Source organism: Crocodylus porosus, unplaced genomic scaffold, assembly GCF_001723895.1.
Source record: "Crocodylus porosus isolate Cpor-Errol unplaced genomic scaffold, CroPor_comp1, whole genome shotgun sequence".
NCBI lineage: Eukaryota > Metazoa > Chordata > Crocodylia > Crocodylidae > Crocodylus > Crocodylus porosus.
This window is the reverse complement of record NW_017728911.1, coordinates 6571475-6595363: the sequence shown is the minus strand read 5'-3', so window position 1 is coordinate 6595363 and position 23889 is coordinate 6571475. Positions and strand designations below refer to the sequence as shown.

The following is a 23889-nucleotide window of genomic DNA, read 5'->3' as shown; positions in this document are numbered from 1 at the left end:
CAGTTTCATCCTAACTTTGAAATAAGCAAGATACAGAAAATGATAAATAAGTTAGTTAAAGTCTATTGGTATAAAAGGGCAGGTATAAAAGCAAATTATGAGTAACTGATAAGTACACTGAAGACTTGTCATGTTTTTTGCTTTTATTTACATAAGTATAAGCTTTTAATTTGGGTAATGGGTATGTGATAGTTTATGTTTCAGCAACAACAATAATTAGGATGTATACCATATAGCATATGTTGTTTTATTTCATTAAGTTTTGTGGGTTTTCCTGCAAAAGGTGAGAGTTTTTGAAGTTGGGGGGAAAAATTGCAGCAGGCAGGGAGCATGAATCAAGGAGCACTGGTGCTTTGTTTTCATAATGGGATGATTCACTAAGAAGCAGGTTTGTACCAATCTACAATAGATTCAGCTTCCAAATACTGTTATGGTTTAGCTCTATGTAGAACACATGCCAGTTGTCCAATGTAGATGTGACAATCTTGCTTGATAATCTTCACTTAGAGACTGACAGGAGAAATTTGACCCTGTTAATCTCACTAAATCTGTGATAGCTGACCATAAGGTGCTGATGAGGCATTCACATGTCCTGGTAGGTATTTGTGGGACTGTTCTAAATTGGTCCTGGTCTTTGCTAGCAGGGAAGTCACAGAGGGTGGTGATGAGCATGTGTTCAGTGTCCTTCAGGACATTTCCTGTGAGGTTTGCTAAGGTTCCATCTTCTTGTCACTCCTGTTTAATGTCTATATGAGGCTGCTGGGCAATATCTCAAGGAGATTTGGAATGAGGTGTCATCTTCTAGTGACTGGCTACAGTTGGAAATTGGATGCAGGCGAACCTTTCAAAACTGAATCTAGACAAGATAGGGGTGATGGGGATGGGCAGAATACATTGTGGGGTTGGGGCACCTATCAATAATTTAGCCTCCCCCTGTCACTTAGGTTCATAGCCTTGGGAGCTCCCCAACCCTGTGCTGCACCTGGATCTTCAGACAGCTATGGTGGGTAGCTTCAACACTTTTTTTCAGATCCAGATCTGGTCACCATAATCCATGCCTTTATCACCACAAGGTTAGACTACAGCTGTGAGCTCTATGTGGGGCTGCCTTTGATGACTACCTGAAAGTTGCAGTTGGTGCAGAATGTAGCAGTCCAAATTCTGACAGGCATGTGTCACCAAAAGCACATAACTGCAGTGCTCCAGAGTCTGCACTGGTTTCCAGTAGCTTTCTGCGTGCAATTACAGATGCTCATTTTGACCTTCAAGACCCTAAATTGTCTGGGCCCATCTAAAGGACCACCTTTTCCCTTATGCCCCAAACCTGAACTCTAAGGTTAGTCAAGAGCAACCTCCTGAAAGTACTAACAGTGTACCAAGTTTGATTGGCAAAAGCACATGGGAGGTCATTCTTGGTTGCTGCTCATGAACTTTGGGACTCCCTCCCCCCTGAAGTCCACCAGAGCCCATGCTCAGACATCTTCCAGAAGCTCTGCAAGACCTTCCTATTTGGACAGGCGTTTAGCAAACGTGGCTAAGCTGGGATAGCATTTAGGGAATTTTAATTTTATTTCTTTTAAGAAATATTCTACCTGCTTTGTTAACTTATTTTGTCACCTTGAGCTTTATTAGAAGAGTCAGAATATAAATCCAATAAATAAACACAAAAATAAATAGCATAGGTACTTGTAAAACAGGCTGTATCCAGCAGCAAATAATGCAACCTCATTAATTCTAAACTCATGTTTTGTTGCTTCCAAACCACTCTGCCACCCAACATACAAACACTTCCTTGTACAAAGCCGGCTTCCTTGGGGGGAAGGGACACAAATCATTCATATAAACACAAATACAACATATCCAACAGATAAGGAACTTCATAGTGTGATGAGTAAAATCTGCCTCAGTAAATTATATTACTCTAATATTTCTTTAAAAAACGCTATTGCCACCACACTAACATTAGAGGTAACATGCTGGATTTATTTTTAGACTACTAGAATGTTTCTTCATATACTAGCCTAAGCTGATGGCTTTGGTACCATCTAGAACACAGGAAAAATAGCAGTCTGTATTTTAAATTACTGTACTCCATATACTTATCATGCCAAAATGGGGCCAGTAAGCCATCATTCATGCAGCTTCACCCACATTTGTAATAGTGGAATGTGTTTAGATGTTATTAAATAATTATGTAGAACCACTCTGAATAGTATTAGATAATACAGTAATCAAATGCATGTATTGGGTCCAGTCTACATTACAGTTTGCATTGCTGCCCCCACCAGTGAGGCTGTACTAGTGGACACTAATTGTTCAATATACATCCCAATTTTGCTTGTACAGTTGCAGCTTATTTGAAAACTACTGAAGAATTGTATATGATCAGGAATGTAACGTTTTGCTAATATTCTATCTTCTAAACTATTTAGAGTTGTCAAGGTTTCAGTGAAGGCTGACAGACTGTAGGCTGTATTCACAGCTGACATTTTAAAAATATATTTAGAAGTTTTATATAAAATATTGCAGGTGAAGGAAGATGCATTAAAAAACTGAATGAGTTTAATCATTACATATTAAGCCTACTTTTATTTAACAAGATAACAGGGACAGCATAAGAAACAGCAATCCAAATATTCCCACACCGTCCCAATGAATATGCCTAAAGTCTAATTTGGATGGACAAGAACAAGTCAGCTTCTCTGTTGTAACTATCTATTACAGCGTCAATTAAAGTCAATTGTGGTGGCTGCGGTTTTTGCGTATGAGGACAAAACTGGACTGGAACTGTCAAGTTTTCTACACAGGCCACTGAAAAGCGTTCAGATAATTAGTACTGACACAGAACCCAATTCAAACCATTGCCTTGACTGGAGAAAGTATCCACATTTCATTACTAATCTAGTAAGGCAGCCAGCCCCCCCCCCCCCGCAATCAGCTATTTTAAATAGCTATTTTACCCTGCTTTAATAACAAGATACATAAGAGATGGCATCATGCCATCCAGCTCTGCAGCAAAAACATGCACCCGGAAACTAGCTCCTCATTCAGAAGGAATCAGTGTTATGCAGAAGCCTTCTGGCTGTTCACTCTGGTTCATGCAACAGCAGAGAACAGGAGAACCAATAATTTAAAAACAGTATGCATTTATCAAAAGTGAATTAGTCATGAGCCTCTGAAAAATCACTTCTTTACAATATAAAGTTACTCTGCTGGTAGGGTAACTGAGATTCTGAAAGTCCTAACAAAAAGCTCATCATCCCTCATTTTTTGTCTTAGATTTTAAATGCATCATTTCCAAGCTACTCTTTACTATTACAGCTGCATATACTTCCCCGCTTCCACACACATATTAAAGAACAGCAGTGTAATGTACTGTAAGGGTGGGTTTAATAAATCTGATTGAAATACATTCTAAAGTGCTTGCATAGAACAGATCTAATTTTTCTTATTTTTGCACAAATGTTTTCTTTAGATGTCTGGGATTAGCTACGCATTTTCCCGGCAATTACATTTTAAACCTTGCTTTTTCTGCAGTTTAAAAATATAAACCAGCAGGATGAAAAACTGTTTCTATATTTTTAACATCCCAAATAAAAAGATTAATATTCACCAAAGACCCCTACAAAATAAAAAACAAAAGCAAAAAGCCAAAAAGTGTTGTGGAAGTGTAAACCACAGGCATTACAGATAAGAGACTTGCTGGACTGCAGTGTTCCCCTCCTCTGACAAGTTTTGCACAGCAGAAGCTGCCTAGTAATTCCCTGATACTATTATTGATGATCTTTTGAGGTCCCTTCCAGCCCTAATGTCTATGAAATCTATGAAATCTATTCTCCACTTAGCAGAAAAGATGACAGACAGCACCAAGAGGATCATTAAAGGCACATGTAGCCACCACTCTCCTCATTCTGGGGTCTGCAGAACATAGCTAAAAAGTAGGGCTGTCAAACGATTAAAAAATTGATTGCGATTAGTTGTGCAATTTCATAACTTAGTTGCAATTCCTTGTGAGTTTAAATACACAGCTAAAAATTCAAAATTATGCACAGAAAAAGTCAAAATTATGCAAAACTATGCAGGTACATTGTATAGGTGGAGGGGCGTGTGGGAATTTCTGATCGCGTGGTGAGCTGTGGGTGTGTGTGAGGGGTTTGAAGCTCAGCGAGAGGAGTCCCTGCATTCGTTAGCAGGATGTGGGGTACTGTAGCTTGAGAGTGAGGGGCAGGGCACAGGCATATCACTGTCCCTCCCACAATCATATTACCTCCTCCTCAGAGGTGATCTGAGCAGAGTGTGGGGTTGGGACAAATCAGTCCATGGCAGCCCCGCCCCAATCCCACGGGCCCTGGACCCAAAGAAGCTGCCACCGCCATCGGCAGCAGCCACGGGCGGGGGGGAGGGGGATGTGCGCGGCTGAACATGGAGCCGCTGCTCTGCCTGGCTCTCCGGGCCCCCCAAAGTGCAGGGCCTGGGGTGGTTGCCATGATTCATGCCCCCAGGGATGGTTGTGGCCCCCCTCCACAGGTGTCCTCTTTTTTGAAATTGGAAATATAGTAACCCTACAGGAACACAGCTCAGCAGTGTGTAGAGCACTGCCCAGCAGGTAAGTCTGTGGAAGGGAAGGGGCAGGAGAAGAGGGAAGGGATGGGGGGGCAGATCGAGGCTCCTATGGTGAAGGAGGGAGCGGGGCAGGAGTGAATGGGACAGAGCTGTGGGTGGCTCACGCAGAGGCACGGGGGGGGGGCGGCATGGCTCCCTGATGCTGCGTGCAACCTTGAGGGAGGCAGGGGGCATGTGCCCCCGCAGAACTGTGTGCAGGGAGGAGGCAGGCTACCCACCGAAGACTGGGGCTCTGCGCCCTGCTACCTTTGCTCTGGGAGCTGTGCACTGGCCATGCCGCATGTCCCCTGCCTGCCTGGTGGCAAGAGGCAGATGGTGGCAAAGTGGAGCATGGGCACAGGCTCTAAAACCATGTGTACGATTAATAGATTAAAATAATTAACACAAAAACAATTAATGCATTAATCATGCTTGTTAATGGTGATTAATTGATAGCCCTACTAAAAAGATAACAATCTAGGACTGTGGTATTATCTCTGTGGAGCTCCTCTTGGAGACTTCATAGGTCACTGCAGCAACAGATGGGGAGGAGTTAGTGAAACATTTGTGGAAGTGCTTGGCCTCTGCAGTGATGGGTCTGAAGTACCTCAGAACTTGGAGTATACCTCACAGTCTATTTCACCGAATGGGGAGAAAGCCAGACCTTCCCTTTTGGAATAATGAATACCACAAAGAGTTCCTGGACAAAACTTCTTTCCCTAGTCACCCTACTACAGACTTGTCTTGGCAGAGAACAGCTACTACTAGAAATAGAATCAATCAAAGACTAATGGGACCGCTACACATGATGCCTCTGATAAGTGAAGTTTTGGGTTTTTTCTTTTTGATTTTCCAGTGGGGTCATTAATTCTCTTGAGTGCATGTGGTATGATTGTGAAGGAAAGATGCCAAAACAAAAATAAAAAATACAAAAAACCCAAGCACGATGCCCATTTCAAAACTGTTCAACTAAATTTCCAAAACAGATACCCTCCAACGTGGAAATTAATCCTGGCATTGAGCTACACAATGGGTGTGTCTGTTGCCATATAGTGACATTGCTACAGAGCTGTGCACCTACACCCCCAGCCCTGCTGGTGCCCTTCACTCCTGACCCTCTGTCCTCCCTGCTGCCTCGGATCACCCTCCCCCTGCTCTCACCAGCAGAGCAAAGCAAAATTGCCAACTCAGCTCCCAATCACATAAGTGCTGCACTAGGTATTCTGGGAGCTGTAGTTCTACCTAGGGGCGGTCATGTTGAAAATGGACAAGGGGGAGGGAATCCCAGATTTTTTGCTTGCATCTAAAAAACCCACCCAGATGCAGCACAGGGGGCCAAAAAAGAGGACATGTCTGGGAAAACCCAGACATATGGTAACCCTAAATTAAACAGAATGAAGGCAAGCTGTGATGGGCCATTTTCTAAAATTCTAAGAGTTAAAAAAGGGCCTGCAAACCAAATTAGATGCAGGAAAGCACACAATGAAAATTAAAAACATGCAAGTGGATCGTCCTTGTGAAAGTGCTAAATAGGGAGATACATACTCTTTTAAAAAGTACAAAAGTACTTCAAGACCAGTATGTTCCTAAATCCAAGTGTATTTGAGTCACTGAAGTTTGTACCTTTCTAGAAAGAAACAAAACATTATCTGTGACCCATCCTCTCTTCTCAGTAAACATTTTAGTGGCTGGAAAAATAAAACAGCATGCTGTTTCAGCAGTTAAAAATTAGGCACAAAGAGGGATACAAACATAGAGTCAGGACATTTATATCAAACTTACAAATTCTGGTTGAGGCTTTGAAATTGCTATTGTAGCCTCAGTGGACATGGAGTCAGCTAACAAAGACTGTTATAGCTGTGTAATGTTTCTCCCAAAGCACAGATAAGGGAAAGATATTAAATCCTGACAGTCCATTCAAAGGGTGAATCTTAGAAAAAGAGCTTAGGACAAATATGCCCCCTTCCCCCCCAATCTGAACACCAGGGAGCACTAACTATGCAGCATATGAAGTAGTAGGGGACCTTGCTCAACATGAAAAGGCTAATGAGGGAGTCACCTAGCAAAGAGGATTGGAAGTTACAGAAGGAAGGATCTTTCACTGGATGTTTCTGCAGCTATGGCAGAAGAAAGGGACAGATGGACATACATTTTTTAGCCTAGGAATCTTGTTAAATGAAGAAGAAGAAAGCTGACTGTACAGGAAACAGACTCCATGATTAAGAGAAGTCATATGCATGAGATGGTATCTTGGACTCCCCAGAAGACTGATATAAGCTCAAAAGAATGCAAAAGAGTGATGAAGAAATGGAGGCAGGGAAATGCATATAGCTGTTTATTCCTTTGTCTAGATCTCTGTATTTCTTACGACAGCTAAAATAAATGGCAACTGATTTTTGGAATGGTTACAGTAGGTTGGTGTTTGCTCCCTTCAACAGTTGTGCATCTCTGAGGAGTTGTACTGGGAACCCAGAACACTATCAGAGTTGTGTATTTAGAACAAAGTATCTTCTTGCACTGGTCCTGCAAGCTGTAAGGGCGGGGCGCAAAATACAGCCCGCAGGCCAGATCCAGCCCACCAAATGATTTTACCCAGCCCATGGCTGCTCCTCTGAAGGAGAATTATATCTGGCCTATGGTTGCCCTGGCTTTTGGTGCCTCTTGCCCTTCTCCTTTCCCCATGCCAGACAACTGCAACAGCAGCAGCCACTCCCCTCCCCTCCCCTCCCACGCAGCCTGCCATCCTTCCCCCCAATCCTCAGTGTAAGCTCAAAGGCAGAGGGAGCTGAGCTCCTGGCCAGGCTTTTGCCTGAAGAGCCTGCCTGTGCAATGCTCTGACCCTGAACCTGCTGAGTCGAAGCTCACTGAAGTCAGTGTGAATATTTCCATTGACTTCAATGCCCTTTGGAACAATATCCTAAATGAAGCTTGGTGTGGTGGTAAAGTGGTCTTTCTATACCATGATTACTGATTTGTACTATTAAAACAATTATGTGCTCATGAGTATATTTCAAATAGGCTGAGACATTTACAGTAGAACTATGCACTCTGTTTCAATACAGGCTAAGACCTCGGGGGGGTTTTCAGCTGCTTAAAAATAATCTTTTAAGAAAGTGAGTTATGGCAACTGTCTAAGTACAGATTCTGTTCATGGTATTATTTCTTAATAAACATAAATCTTTATGCTGTTGTGCACAATACATAAAAGCAATTTCTAAACAAAAATGTGTATTATACAGATTCTTTTAATAGTGCATTTTTCTTTGTATTTTTCAAATTATTAGTATTTGCTTTTGCAGTCAAAGTCAACTTAGTGGACGTGTATTTATTAGAGCTATATTCCAGTATCCTAGAAAAAACAATTTTTAAGGGAAAAAATTTCTAGAAGAAATTTCTTGGGGTACATTATATCCCAGATTGACATTTTTCAGGTATGTGCATATATGGCCATTTTGTCTTTACAATAACGTTTAATTATACCTTTCTTTGGTACTTGTGCTTGTGCTGTTACTTAGGACTCTACAAACTGTTCTTTGTGAGGCAGCCCATGAGGGAGGTTGCATTTTGGACACATAGTCGGGAGGACTATGTCAGTCTCTCCTGTTATCTCTATTGCTCTAGGGATGCCTACAGCATGGGATGTAAACTGTGCCTAGACTGTATCTGGCACAGCTTTGCAGCTGAGAATGTTGGAGGGAGCAGAGTCAAGGCTTCATCCAATTGTCACCATCTCCTGAATGGAGGTGAAGTGTAGGGGCAGAAGTGGGAGGGGGCTTGAGAAGTTTGCTTCCCTTCCTGTGCCACTAACACATGTAGCTAGACAGTGCAAGGGAATGAAAGAATGTCTGGTGCTCCCTTATGGCCTTTAGCTTAATAAGCAAGGCCATGATTTGACCCTCAAGGAGCAACTTAGTGTAGCATAGCATGGCGATATACTTTATAAGTGATTTCCTCCTCCTACCTGAGGTATATATTTGCCTACATATTTACAGATATTTATGGGAAACTACTGCATTTCACATAAGAAACATTATTAAAGGATATAGCAAAGCTAAACCTTATATGCTGAAAAATCCAATAGGAACCTAAAGTATTAACTGAACTTATATAAGAACTGCAAAACTATAAAAATACACTTTCAGTGACATCATCATTTGCTGAACATTATTTTAATGTGCATAGCTAGGTAAAATATGAACTACATCATCTCTATAAGGTATCAGTTATATTAAAATGACTCAATGAATATTTAAGAAATATTCATTCAGATGTACCTTTTTGCATGGATATTTTTATAGTATATTCATTATTGCAATATAGCAAAATTATAAGAAATAGAATCAGTTGCCTTTATAACTCTACAATTACAATAAGGGTGAAATATAACAAACAACTATATTTTAACTTAAGCAGTGGACTTATTTTCAAATGTTTCTTAGGCTAGGAACAGAAGTTGCATATAAACCAGTATAAGTGATCAGCAACTAGTTCAAATCTGTAATACAACAGAAGTTCGGTGCACAAACTGCTTTCAAAATGGCCAAAACTATTTAAGATAAATCTGGATAGATGTAGTATTAGACTCAACTGATTTAGATTAAATCATTTTATTGAACTTCTGTCCCAGATCCAAGTTAACTCACAGTCCCCCAGGATGCTTTGCACCTACCCCACAAAAACCCCATCCCTCACAGAGTGGGAAGGCTAGCCTTGGTCGAAACTGTCTGCTTCAGACAGGCAGGGGGGCATGCTTTAGTGCCCCCCAGCTTCTGGCCTGTGCCACAGCAGACATCTGGTTGCATTTCCAGAATCAAAAAGAGAATGTCTGTTCATTTGCTTATTGGTTCAATCTATACAGCTTAGATTAACCAGCAAAGGTTGAATTGATTTAGCATCAGGATTTTTGACTGTACTTAGCCTTAAAGCTTATGTTCAGAACATTTCTTCCAAACAACTATAACTATTATTCCATTATCTGATTGGCATCAGCAATCAGCAATAAAACAAAGATAAACTGTCTTTCTGGTAAATATATATGCTGCACTGGTTCAAACGGAGCACTTTAGAACATGGGTATGTAATAACTATTTGTTTGCTCGTTTTCAATATCTTATAATGATGGTGCTGAATTTTTTTGGTCTGTGATGCAGAGTCAGTCTACATGTCGAGTGGTATTGGTCTATTAGTTTGATGCAGCCCTGGACTTGTGCCTTAGATCAGTGGGGAGCCCCGTGGGCCACATGACCCTGTTCTACAGGCTGAATCTGGCCCACAGGCTGCAGGTTGAGCACCACTATCTTAAAACATAAAAGTCCAATTTCAACTACAAACTAGTAAAACTAAAATTGATAAAATGATGATCCAACCTATATAAGATTAGATTAAAGCAAGCTTTTGAGTTAAGTCACACTTGTTTAAAAAAACTTTTTTTATTCCTCATAACTTAGTGAATAACAAAGCTAGACCCATAGAGATGTAAGGAACCCAGAACTCCCACTGATGTCAATTAAGATATACTCAGGATTAACCCCAGCATTGCTGAGAGCAGAATCTGGTCCACTGCTTCTGATTTTTGACTAGTCACTTGCGTTAGCACACACACTGTATGGCTGTTACTACACTACAGAAAAACCCTTTTAACAGAGAATTAGTTCTGTTGTACCTATTGTACAAAAATGTATTTCAAACTATAACAGTCATGAAGCAACATAACATTTCAATGTCAGCCAAAGACCTACCACCAACATATCAAAGGAGCTGCCAACTAGTGCAGTGCAGAGACCTTATGCTAGTTTTATACCAAGTACAGAGGCCTCCTGCACAGGGGCCATCCTCAAGAAGCCTTTTGACCCATTTTAAGAAATTTTACACTGGAGAGTAGCATAGAGGAGGCAATGTAAATGAGAGCCAGATCCAATGGCTTTAATAAGTTTATACAGAGTATTAATCATGATACAATTAGGCCCAGAGATAACCTACTTACACTGCAATGTGCTATGTATGGTATGCCATGAAATGTAGGGAAAGCACAAAGGGTTTACAATGAAAAAGAAAACACCTCAAGGCATAACACTTCCTTGGTTGTTTATTAGGCAGAAAATGTTCTTTGGGTCCTTTAGACCAAGAGGGCTATAACTGACACTTACTTGTTTATTTACACTTATGCACACTGCTGATTTGATCACTTTTTACACCCACTCATTTTGTGCACACGAGTGACTGTGCAAGAAAGAACTGGCTTATTTTCTTTCTGATCCAAAGCCCCCAGTCAGTAAAACAGTATCTGACTTGTGTGCATCTGGATCCGGTGTTACATGAAGGAATATACCTCAGCTGTTTAACCGTGCACCGTACCACTACAGCTAGTGAAAAATGTCTCTTAAAAAATTTTTTAAAAAGGAACAGAAAAGGCATTTCTATCAAGAAATAAATTGCTTCCCTCTCACATAAGCCATACTTCATTTTAACTTCTACAATAATAAACTTCCCTGTTTTCCCTTTTGCTAAAAACTACCACTCAGTCCTGTTTACCCAAGTATCTTGTTCCCAAGTTCTTGGAGTCCCTCTCCTTTGTAATACAGGTAGCCTGATAGCATTTTAACCTTCTAATGCAAAAGAAAAAAAAAGCAACATGCTACCATTCCCAATAGCAACATAATAATGTTACTTACTGCTTCTCAGAAATAGGCAAGATGAGGATAATGAATGAGAAGCTTAAAAGATACCGGCTGTACCACAAACACAAACATCAGAAAGCTTTTGTCAAAGCATAATGTGCATTTGGAATATGTACATGTTAAACAATGAGGAGACAAATTCTCTCATTCCCATTTGGAACATGATGATCAGGGATCTGGGTTTTCCATTTTCCATGGAAGAATGGAGCAAAACAGATTTTCCCCCTGAACAGAGTAAAACATGGATTTCTCATTTTAGCACAGACAGCTACAGATTTTGCAGTTTTGCAATGAGCTCTCTGTAGGGTAGCAGAGTTCCAGCCTGCAGGGGGCTGGGAGGAGGGCACTCAGGCAGGAGGCGCCATGTGCATGTATATGCATATGGCCATCAGGCAGCCTGAGGAACAGCTCCAGCAGGTAAGGGGCAGGGGGAGGTGTTGAGGTCCCCATAGAGAAGAAGGGAGGAAGCTGGGCAGGGTTGGGGCTGGGGTTGTTGCCCAGCAGGGCAGTGTGTGGGGCCTAAGGTCTCAATGCATGGCTGCTGGCCCCAGTAGGGAACAGGACAAGCCCATGGGCGGCTTGTCTGGGGGTGGGGGGTGGGGCTGGCTCCTGGGGACCCCTGCCCTCCAGATCTGTGCATGGGGAGGATGTGGGCACAGGCTGTCCACTGTGGGCTCAGGCTCCTGCCCTGCTGCCCTCCCCTGAGGCCTCTGCAGCCCACAGCAGATCTGCTCAGGGATCTCTTTGCTGCTGCAAGCTCCACACTGCCCTAGTGATGCGTCTTCTGCATGTGCAGCAGCAGTGAGGGTGACAGCATGGGGTTGTGCCCCTCACTGCTGCTGCTTGCATAGTGGACACCTTGTCAGGGCAGCACAGAGCTGTAAGCAGCAAGCAGCTTTCCTGCATGGCCCTGCTCTGCCCTGCAGTGCTGGGTTGTACCCGCTGGGCTGTAGAGGCCCCAGGGGAGGGCAGCAGGGTGGGGAGCCTGAGCCTGCAGGAGGCAGTCTGTGCCTTCCCCCTCCCTATGCACAGATCTGGGTATGGGCAACTGGTGCCTCCTGAGTCAGGGGGACACTTGCCCCCCCAGCAGCCTGTAGTGACTGGGGAGGGGTCCCCCCATGGCCAATTGCACCGAACCAGAAGTGGCAACAGTGTGTTGCAGGGGAACTGTGGGGATCGCTTCTCCTGGTGCCCCCACTCCCCAGCCGGTTCTCTCGGGGGGGGGGGGCACTAGTGCTCTTGCCTGCCCCCCTGCCCAGGAATGCTGGCTGTCAAAGGGTGCACCAACACTCTTAGGGGGTGCACATGAACCCCCCATGCACTGCCACTGGATCTGGAGGGCACAGGGTCCCCCTATCTCCCCAAGAGTGCACACAGCAGCAGGGAGCTGCCCCCCCCACCTGAGCCCACAGCAGGCAGTAGCATGGGGAGCCAGGCTATGCTGTGCTGCAGCAGCTGCTACCTTCTGTTGGGGGCAGAGGGCTGCAGACCCAGGTCCCTGGCTCCATAGACCTGACAGCTGGGCGCCCCTTCTGGCAGGCCTGGGGGGTGCGTGCTGTGGGTGGGGAGTGAGGGGTACCAGCAGGGCCAGGGGCCTGTGGCGGGGAGTGAGGTGCATGAGCAGGATCAGGAAGATCTGTGGGGGGAAAGAGTTGGGGACAGCAGCAGGGCCGAGGTACGGGGTAGTGAGGGGCACCAGCAGGGCTAGGAGGCTGTGGAGGGCCTTTCATTTTAATCACAGATTTTGGTGTTATCAGAGAATTTGTGATTTTTTATTAGGGAAAGCCAGATCCCCGATCATGATAATCCCAGCAGTGTAAATCACTGAGAAAACTGTCAGATTTTCTTAGCTGTGAAGAAGCTCTGGGCTGGTGTAGCTGCAGAAGCTGGGGTGCAGAAAGGGTGCCAGAGCCTGCCAGGGTAGATTATAACAGAAGCAGGATTCAAATACCACAAATGGTACCACAGCCAAACCAGTACTAATCTACACTAGGGTTTCTGCCAGCATGAACTGGCCTCAGAATCAGGAAGCTGCAGTGACTCCACTGCAGCTCTCTTCAGATAAAATGAACGGATAATAGCAACAGTCTCACCATAGGGTGTCACCTTCACAGTGAACATGGCTGGTATGCACAAGCACAATGGGGAGGACACGTAACATGCCTCTTTATTCTGAAAACATTTCCTTACTTTAGCATTTAAATACTTTTATTATGGTGTCTGTGGTATTTGAGTTTCACTGAACATGAAATGAAGGAGGATTTGACACAATGTAGCATAATATAACATTATATTTTATGACACAGATCACAGAAAATTATGCTTTTCTAAATTCCAAATGTCAATCTATTTATAAGCTTTGGCAGATATGAAGTTACTTATATAGGTTCATAAGACTTGCAGCTGAATTCCAACTTAAATCTGACAGGATTCTAAAATATCAGGAAAAGCAACTGGAAAAAATCCATGTTGAATGCATCTGCTTAAACTTTGTTTACCCCACACGTCTAAAGTTACTGATAAACCACAGAAAGCTTATGTAATCCTGTTGCTATCCAAAAGTAAAACAATATTCATCTTCAACTAATAGTCAAAAAGCATCACAATCCATTTGAATAGAGAACCCAGTAATAGTCTAATTTATCTGTTAAAAAGGGTGGAGACTGTCACAAAATTAAGAGAAACTAGAAAAACACACTCTGCATCTCAGGTTTTGGTGGAGAACACTATTTAAATGATGTAAAATCAAATTAAGTTTTTTTTACACTCTTTTCTTCATTTTCTGTCATTTATTTTACCTTACTCTTCCTTCTCCCCCAACAACTTGAATAGAAAAGCGAAACATTTTCACATGTAAAAATCTATTTAGGAACATAAGAAATACCATTCAAATTAGCGCAGCAATCCCTTTAATTCGGTTTTTCTCTCTCAGACAAGTCAGTACCAGATGTTTTAGGGGAAGGTGCTAGAATCTCCAGAGCAGATATGGAAAGTTTTTTCCTAAATTCCTTCAGGTATGAATATATATAAGCTATGCAGAGGTGGATCAAGGAGTGGTCCGGTCTTACCCCCCAATTCTTCCATTGCTGCCTCTGACCCCAGCTGACCCAACTGCACAAGCCCCCAAACCCCTCCTGCCCTGCTCTAGCCACAGATTGCAGGGAACAACTGCATGGGGTGCCAGGTTCTCCTGGGGACAGCAGTAGCAACAGACAGGTTTCCTCCTCTTGCACCTGCTCCCTACTGTTCTTCCACCATCATTTCCACTGACTGGAAGCAGGCACTGGAAAAAGTAACCCACCTCGCCTGCCACTGTCCCTAGCTGAGGGACCCAAGCTCCCCCCCCCCCTAGAAAATCCTAGCTCCACCCATGATGCTATGACCTAAGAACATAACTCCTATGTTCATCAGCTTGTCTAATACTTTTTGGATTCAGAGTCAGCTGTTGGGTTAATGCCATTTTGTGGCAAAGTAGTCTACATACCTCTTTTTCCAGAATACGAGAAATCTCTCCCAAAGTCCTGTCTAGAGCAGAAACCTTGTTGTTTGCCAATGAGCTGCTATCTTGTACTTGAAGCTGCTTCAGAAGATCTTTTGATAATCGCTGCAGCCTTCAATATTAAATAAAAAACAATAAAATGAGTCACAACAGAAAAAGGTACTTGGCACATTGAATTTTACTTATGTAAAGACTTTTTTAACCTCAGTTTGATTAAAGCAGAGTTGTCAAATGTAGCCTATAGAATGCTGTCATGTGGCTCTCCGGGCTACTAGAGAGACTGGGAATTCAGAGGTGCAGCAAGCAAGAGTAAAGCCCATCGCTGAACTTTGACGCAGGGAGACCCACTGGCAATGCATGTCATTGGAGGAGGGCAAGTAACGGTTGCATCAACCATGCCGCCTGCCCTACCACTGCTTGTTTTGCAGTTTGGATCTAGCCTGGGAGGTGGGACAAGTTTGACACCCCTGGATTAAAGTAATGGCATGTCCACACCTTGAATGTTGTTCCCAGTTCTAGTCCCCATCTCATAAGGATATACAAGAACTACAGAGGGTATAAAGAAGGGCAACAAGGATGATTAATGGTGTGGAGGGACTTGAATATGAGGAGAGACTAAAGAGGCCAGGTCTATTCAGTTTAAAAAAAAGACGCTTGAGGGGGGACATGTTAAAGGTTTACAAAATACCAAATGGTGAAGAGAAAGTAAATAGGGATTATTTACTTTCTCTCAATACAAGAAAGAGGGGTCACAAAATGAAACTAGTAGTAAGTTTACAACTAACAAAAGGGGGTTTCTGTTCATACAGTGTCTAATTAAAGTGTGAAAACTCATTGCCACAAGATGTTGTGGAAGCAGATGGTTTAGCCAGATTCAAAAAAAAGACTAGAAAAATTCTTGGAGAAAAGGGGCATCAGTAGCTATTGAGCATGGGAGTCATAACATTATTATGTTGCTGTTGGGAATGGTAGCATGTTGCTTTTTTTTTCTTTTGCATTAGAAGGTTAAAATGCCATCAGGCTACCTGTATTACAAAGGAGAGGGACTCCAAGAACTTAGGAACAAGATACTTGGGTAAACAGGACTGAGTGGTAGTTTTTAGCAAAAGGGAAAACAGGGAAGTTTATTATTGTAGAAGTTAAAATGAAGTATGGCTTATGTGAGAGGGAAGCAATTTATTTCTTGATAGAAATGCCTTTTCTGTTCCTTTTTTAAGCACGTATTTCTTAAATGCTTAGATGCATTCTAGATCTTAAATGCTGGAGGTTGTAAGTAAGAAAGGAACAGTGGAAAATCCCCTTGGTCACACTCAGTTAACTCTCCATTTTAGCATCTACTCTCTGTCACTGTATGACACAGGATACTGGGAAAGATGGGCCTATGATATGACGCAGCACATGGCAATTCTTATGTTCTTACAATCTTTTTACAGGTAATAATTATAATAGATATATTACAGTTGCATCCAAAATGTGAAACAAAAAAGATACAGGCCCAGTGCGAGATCATACAGTTAAAAAAAAAAAACCCAAACAAAAAAAACGCAGATGAAAAAAGAGGCAAGAGAGGCAACATGGAATTAAAGGCGCTGTGATTGTAAGTACCTGAAATATATTAGCTACATATTTATCTACTGCTGCTGTACTTTTTTCAGTTCAGCACAACTAATTTGCCTCATCTACCTCCACAATTCAGCCCACCTGCCCTTGTCAATTTTAGTTCTGGTAGCTTTTTGGCTCCTTCCTACCGCAACATTCAAACATTTCCTTCCATACAGAAGAGCATTTTACTCCTGAGAAGAGTAAAGGAAACAGGATGGCAGATGATGTAGCTCAGGGATCAGCAACATCTTCTGGCAGGGGGACCAGAATGACCCAGCTTGAATCATAGGTAGGCAGGCACTAAGACCCAGCCACCTCTTCTCTCAGGTCTCAGCTGCCGTGAAAGTTCCTTTTCCCTGAAGCCTGTGCACAACATGGGCAAAAATCCCCCTCTCCTGGAGGTCCAGGTGGTAGACAAGGAGGTAGTACAAGGAGAGCCCTGCACTGCTGAATGCCACTGAAATCAGGGCCAGATCCAAAAGCTCTGAGGGCCGCATCCAGCCTGCAGTACACAGGTTGCTAACCCTGAGTTAGCTGGTTTCCTACAGGTATCATAGGAGAATAGGGCCTTTAGGGTTGATTTAAATAAGGAAAGGATTGTGGCTCTACTGGCCACTGTGCATTCCATTTGTCAGAGTAGCACAGAAGAAAGTGCAGAAATAATTGCAAGGGAACTGGGATACTGGGAATGAGTTGGTAGAGCACAGTATGTGAGGGAGGCTGATGTGATAGGGCGCAAGTATAAATATGGAAGGAAAAAGTTATTTAGGGCCTTGAATATGATCACAAGAAATCTGAATGTCATACGCAGGGAAGTAAGAGCCAGGAAGCATTCACAGTGGAGATAATATCATTAGACAGACAGGATAAGGAATAGCTAATAACCTTGGTGAAAAGGGAAACAGAATGTAGACTTCAAAATATTCTCAACAAATTCATAGTTTCATAGATGCTAGGGTCAGAAGGAACCTCAACAGATCAGAGTCTAAACCCCTGCCTAGGCAGGAAAGAGTGCTGGGGTCAGATGGTCCCAGCCAGATGCCTACACAGCCTTCTCTTAAACACCCCTAAGGTAGGGGAAAGCACTACCTCCCCCTTGGAGGGTCAAGACCCGAGCAGGGAACTCCTTTTTCCTTCTGTGAATAGGTAAATACATTTATTAAAAGCCCTTCAATACAATACCTGAAGATACAAACATGCCCAATAAAGTAAAAACCAAAAAGATATTTAGGATTTCACTGAGCCTTGGAGTTCCTACCACTTGGTCAGGTGAGTCTACTGACATTCATCTAGCAATTTTTTCTGTGAAAGGAATGCTAAGCGTGGATTAAATTTTCTGCACTATTAACTCCACTGCTGAAAATAAAATTGGGGAATTTTCTGCTTAATTTACTAATAGAGATGGGAAAAAAATCCAACAAGCAATAACAAATCAACAAATGAACAATAGCATAACTGAGCAACAGAAATAATGGCTACAATCTATTGACTCGAATACTTAGAAAATGTGTGAGGGTTGTTAACCTAAAAATCCTATCCTTGAATATGCCTACTAGGCAGCTATGAAGAAAGCCCATAAAAACCTCACTGAAAAGAGAGAAACAGCAGAATCCTAACTCCTTTCAAATTGGAGAGGGCAAAATGGCAACCTGTTTGCTTCAATTAGGATACAAAGAAACAAATTCAACTGGTAGGAAGATGCAAGTCCAACCACATGAACTAAAAGAAGGGAGTCTACTGCTCTGAGAGAAAAGACCCTGTGGAAAAATAAAAAGAAAAGCTTTAATTTTCCATGAGGCAAATCTTAAAAATCCTTTTTGATGGAAAGTGTGGGTATTTTACCCCATAAGACATCAGTGTCCAAGTATTAAATATTAAGCAAGAAACTATTCAAGGCAAGAAAAAGGACTCACTGCATAATTATAGTATCACATTGTTAGCTCTGTTGACAAGTTCCCTTTTTTCCTTCCTTATCTGAAAAGACCTGTCAGTATGGCATCCGTAAATGCAAAATGCCCCCCTCCCCCATAATGTAGCCTTGTTCAGTAATATTGTATGTTTTTATAAATACTTTATATTGCATCAATTAAAAGTTTGTAAGTTCCAATACTGAGAAACTAGATTACCATCCTTTGCTACAACAGTGTTAGCTCCTTACTCAAGTATTTTCAGTGAGGGCACTGACTCATACCAGTTTTTTTCTTTTGAAATGCTCTTTCTTTAGTAAAAGTGTTATTTGGTTTATGTTAGACTGCATTAGATGGATTAGTCTTCTTTTCCTTGGATTATGCAGAATTTCTTTCATTTCTTTATTAAGAATGAGTTAAAAAGGTGTGGATTTTATACAATATATGACTTCTACATTTCCTGTACTGTCTGTATAATATTTACTATATTTCTGGATACCTACCCACTCTAGGTACTAGGACTATATTTTCACTAAAAAGACATACTTATTAAAAATTATTAAATGATGCATCTTACATCTGTTTCTCTGACAAACAGGTTATTGAAGTCTCTAAAAAGGAGTTGCACTATCCAGTGTGATATTTAGTGTATGTACATTTGAGTACAATTAAATGCTTATCTACCTTTTCTTACTTGTTTTTGTCCTTATGCTTTAAATTATTTTTAAAACTGTAATTCAGTTGTAATGCCCTTTGCTATGTGTGCATAAAGAAAACCTTATTTTGTCTCTCAATTTCCTGATTAAAAAAAAAAAAAAAAACTAGGCTGTTGTTGAGCTCCAGGAGCATCACAGTGTCTTTAGTATCATCTGTTTCCTGCAGTACAAATCTTGGGAGCTCCCAAACCTCTGTAGCTCCCCATATCCATACCGATCTGCAAAGAGCTTCCCTTCCCTGCAATTGGTACCTAAGAGGTATAATTTGGTCTACTGCAAGGAGCACAGTGGCTTTGCTTTTCTTTGTGAATTGACATAGTCCTTTTTCTATGATTGTCTGACATTCATTAACTGACTGCTCAGTCACTGCAATGGCAGGACACTATTTCCTGTGGATGTTGTAGCTTCTTCTTGATGTTTCTAATTTTGTGCCTTGTAACTCTGTGAGCATGCAAAGTAGATGACTAATGGGAATCCTTGGGTAAATGATTGCCTTTGAATGTAATGGACAGGATTTGATGGCTTGGGAGGCTCCTTCCATTCCTATATTCCTGGGAATCCCTTTACAATCAAATTAAAAGGGGATGGTGGTGGTGAAGTGATTTTATGCATCTGATGGAGACTCCTTCTATACTCTTCTACAGTCTCTGCCAGATGTGACTTCACAGTACAGGATTCCCAAAAATAGTTTCTTCTAAAGAGCATTTCTCTTCTCACTTTGCCAAAAATCAGATTTTCATCAAGTATTTAAAAATCCCACGAGAAGATATTGCCTGTTTTTCCACATTAATACGGACTTATTTCAAATTGCACTTACTGAATGCTATCCTTATTATGCAGTTTTAATACTTTGCTCTGGTGATTATAATGGGAAGATAATTAGGTCCCCTCTCCTCCTCCAGGGAAAGGAGACATCATAATTTGCAATAGTATCCTCTCTCTCTCATGTGTTCTGTAAAAGAGAGTGGATTACTGCAGAAAACAGGAGGGCAGAGAATGAATGAAAGAGAAGAAGCAGAGAAGGATCTGGTAAAAACAAACCTGTGAAAGAGTCATTTGGGAGAATCCTTACTATATGAGGGAGGGCCATGTGTGGCAAGTATTTTGACATTAACAGTGAGAGATACTAAGACAGTTTATGTGATTATGATTACATCAAAAATTAACAACGATCCTTAATGTGATTATAACAGAATGTCAGTGGAATGATCCGGTGTGATAGGTAACACTCATTTACTGGAAGACATGCACTGAGGCCCTTATGGAAGAACAAAGATCTCAGCTTTATTCCAATATATTTCCAAAGTAGGGAAGTATTTTCAGTTTTACTGACAATTTTGCTACCATGCTAAATTATTTTAATAAAATGTACTGTCATGTCAAAGTAAGGCAGAGCATACATTTATATATTAGTTTTTTATATTTTGATAAAATCCAGATCTTTTATATAAAATATTTTCTCCTGTGCATAATTTGGTGAGGAAAAAGTATAAATCAGAGCAGTGCAGTAACGATATATATATTTATTCTCCACCCAACAGACTGAATTTCTCTTCAGTGATGCTACAAAATCAGGCCCTGATTCAAAAAACATTTCAACACATGTTAATTCACATCCAATCCAGCAAAGAACTTTGGTGCCTGTTTAAATTCCTGGGATCTGAGTATGTGTTTAAAGATAAATAAGGAAAGAGTTAAATAATTTCCTAAATGGGATTAGGCTGTTCTTCACAATCTTTGGTAAGATTCCTTTCAATTTACATGGTTGCACAGTAACACATTGGAGGTGGCATTATTTCATAAAAGTCTGGGTTAAAAATAAAAAACCCAAACAAATAAAAGCAAATGTACAAATAAAAATAACCAGGAATACAACCCTAAACTAATGATGGTCAATGACAGGTAAGTTACGACAGGGGTGGACTACTCTAAAGCATCTATTACTTGCTACTGTTGAAGACAGGATAGAAGACTAGAGGGGCCACTGGTTTAACCCAGGATGGCACTTCTTATGATCTCAATATATTTTTCTAACCTGGAAAAATAAACTAATGCATTTCAAATTAGATACATTAGTTTTTATTTATGACACAGAACAATAGTGTATGACATGAGTCACATGATTTCCTTACATGATTCTTTTAATACATTTTTATCATTAATATTTAAAACAGCTACACACATATGCTAAAATTAATATAAACATAATTAGACAATAATTTTTTACCTCATTGTATCTGAATTTGGACGTATGTCTCATTAGATTAATGTAATAGGCAAAACGTAAGATGGCTGGTAAAACATTCAATTTGTGGCAGTTTCCATTTTGCTGGTTAGGGTACTGTTCCACCACTGTGTGGAGCTGTGGTTCTCAACCCTTTCAGATTTCAGGCACTACTTGTTTGCCTCAAGGCACCCCTCCAAAACTTTTGTGAATTGGGTATCATCCCATTTTTAAAAATGTTGCATTCATTACAATTTGTACTTCCTTGAAGAGAAGCCAAGCAGTGGGGGTAGGGCAGCAGCCAGGTAGGGACAAGCTTGAGCACTTGTCCCCTTATACCTGCTTATCTTCTCACAGCTCTGCACACGCTTCAAAAGATGTTGTGGCACTGTGGTTCAGAATCACTGGCATAGCATAATTCTAACATTTTTAGAAGAATATACTAAAAGTTAACTAAACATATCTATAAAATGCATAGGCTTATGGTATTTGTAAACCGTTATCTTTATGAATTGGGCATATACTCAGTCTCATGCCAAGGGTATTTAAAAAGGCATAAGGCACATTTTAATTCACTGAACAAAAGAGGCCTGTATTTAACCCTGAAATAAATCAAAATGGTGATTCATCTGAACATAAGCTTAAAGGAAGAATGCCAGGGATGTTTCAGTAATATGAGCTAAATGTTATGTCCAATTTCCAACCTCAACGGAAGAAACACCACAATTAATGTATTCCTTCTCAAGAAAAAGACTGCCAGATTGCAACTTCAACTATAAATAATTCCAGAATTTTTTACTAAAAGACAAACTTTGGGGATATATTTTCAGCTTGATGTAGTAGTAAGTACTAAGAACAAAATGTCCATCTCTCCATGCTGACGATTTACTCCCGAGTTGCTTTGTCCTACCAGATGCTAATCCTTTGCTTAGAAAATGGCATACTATTTGGTCATATTGGGTAAGGACAGCCATTCAAAAAGCCTGAGGCTGAATTGATTCCATCTTTGCAGGTTAGTCTAATCTGGCCAGGCTAAATCAGTTTTGTAACCAGACTGAAACCCCAGAAACACAGGCACAAAGCCTGCAGTGGCTCAGGCTAGAAGCCTGGGGGGAGGTGGGGGCGCTAGAGCAGTCCTCCCTTCCCTTCCAGCTGAGAGGTGCATGGCCAGGCCCCGGCAGGATGCTATGATTAGAGAGGGGTCCTCCCCCCTTGATAACAGAGCATTTATCAGCTCTGTTATCAGCATTTAACACCCCATTAGAACACAAAGCCTTAAACAGCATTTTTCCAAAGGAAGGAATGCAGGGACATTACCATATGAGCTGCTGATTACTTCCAAAAAGCCTTAAGTGGACCCTGTCTCCTCTGCCTTACACAACATTCGCTAGCATACCACATGCTGGCTACAGTCTGTGCTGTGGGAGAGAGGAGGAAAGGATCTGTTTTAAGCAGTGAGTGGGGGGTGGGGGAGGGCAGTACAGGAAGCCAGCAGACCCCGCTGTGCCTACAAGTCTCTATCAGAGCTCTGGCTAGGGAGCAGAAGGGAGGGGCCAGCCCTGCTGTAGAGCAGAGAGCCCCGCCCAGCCCAGAGGGCATGCCAGGATCCTTGGGGGTGTCTGGTTTAGCTTAAATCAGCAAGGGCTCTGGGAGAAACATTCCATAAACAGGTCTGACCCAAATCAGTTAAGTCTGATACTACATTCAACCAGATTTATCTCAAACCAGTTTTAGCCATTTTCAGACTGGTTATATGCAGTGAACAACTGTTCTGTTACAGGTTTAAACCAATTGCTGATCACCTAAACTGGTTTATGCATAATGTCTGCCCCTAGCTATTGGGAGAACAGAGGAAATAAGAAATTTCCTTCCATGCTACTAAATACTGAATGAGTTCTCAGCTCCTAACAGACCTTATACAGATTTTGGGGGTGGAAAAATATTTTCTGTCCTTGCTTTTAAAAACCAAAGAATATGTATAAGGCAATGACTTGTACTTGAATATAGACAATCATTGATAAAGAAATTTGGGAGAAGAGAATGTTACAGTCTTGTATATTAGTAGGCAGAGCCAACCCAGGCAAGGTGCAGAGCCCAGGGGAAATCAGCCCATGTGGGCCCCTCCCCGCCCACTCTGATCCCACAGGTCCTGAACCTGAAGAAGCTGCAGCCATCACAGGCAGTGGTGGGGACGAGCAGATGGATGCAGAGACACCGCTCTGCCCAGCTACACGGGGCCCCCCCAAAGTGCAGGGCCCAGGGCGGCTGCCCTGATTTGCACCCCTTAGGGATGGCCCTGTTAGTAGGTTAACATTAAATGATTAAACATTTACTCCAGTGATTATGTGACATAAGTTTTCCAAATCCATTTACTTCATGGCAATTATTTTATCTTCCTTATATCCTAAGTCCTGCATTTCTTTACTTCTTAATACACCATGCTAGAAATTATAAACAGGAAAAAATTCACTGAGTTATGCAGAAAAGAATGGACCGCAAAAAATGCCTAAATATTCTGTGCATCTTATAAATCTAAAATGACTTATTTCTGATTAAAGTGTTGTTATCACCTACAAACATGAATAACTCAGAGTTTAGAAGAATATTAAAAAGAAGAAGAACATAAGGGATTGGCTGGCCTGGAGGTGCCAGCATAACATAC

General features: G+C 41.6%; 1 protein-coding gene across 4 annotated transcripts in view; it reads right to left on the bottom strand.

Annotated features, from left to right (window-relative positions):
* The window catches only part of SCAPER (S-phase cyclin A associated protein in the ER), a 364249-nt gene that overhangs the window by 157182 nt on the left and 183178 nt on the right, over positions 1–23889 (bottom strand). For all 4 annotated transcript variants that reach the window (XM_019533358.1, XM_019533360.1, XM_019533359.1 and 1 more), the window contains one exon: positions 14764–14890. In XM_019533358.1, coding sequence (XP_019388903.1) covers positions 14764–14890 — 127 coding nt within the window. The remainder of the gene's footprint in view (positions 1–14763; positions 14891–23889) is intronic.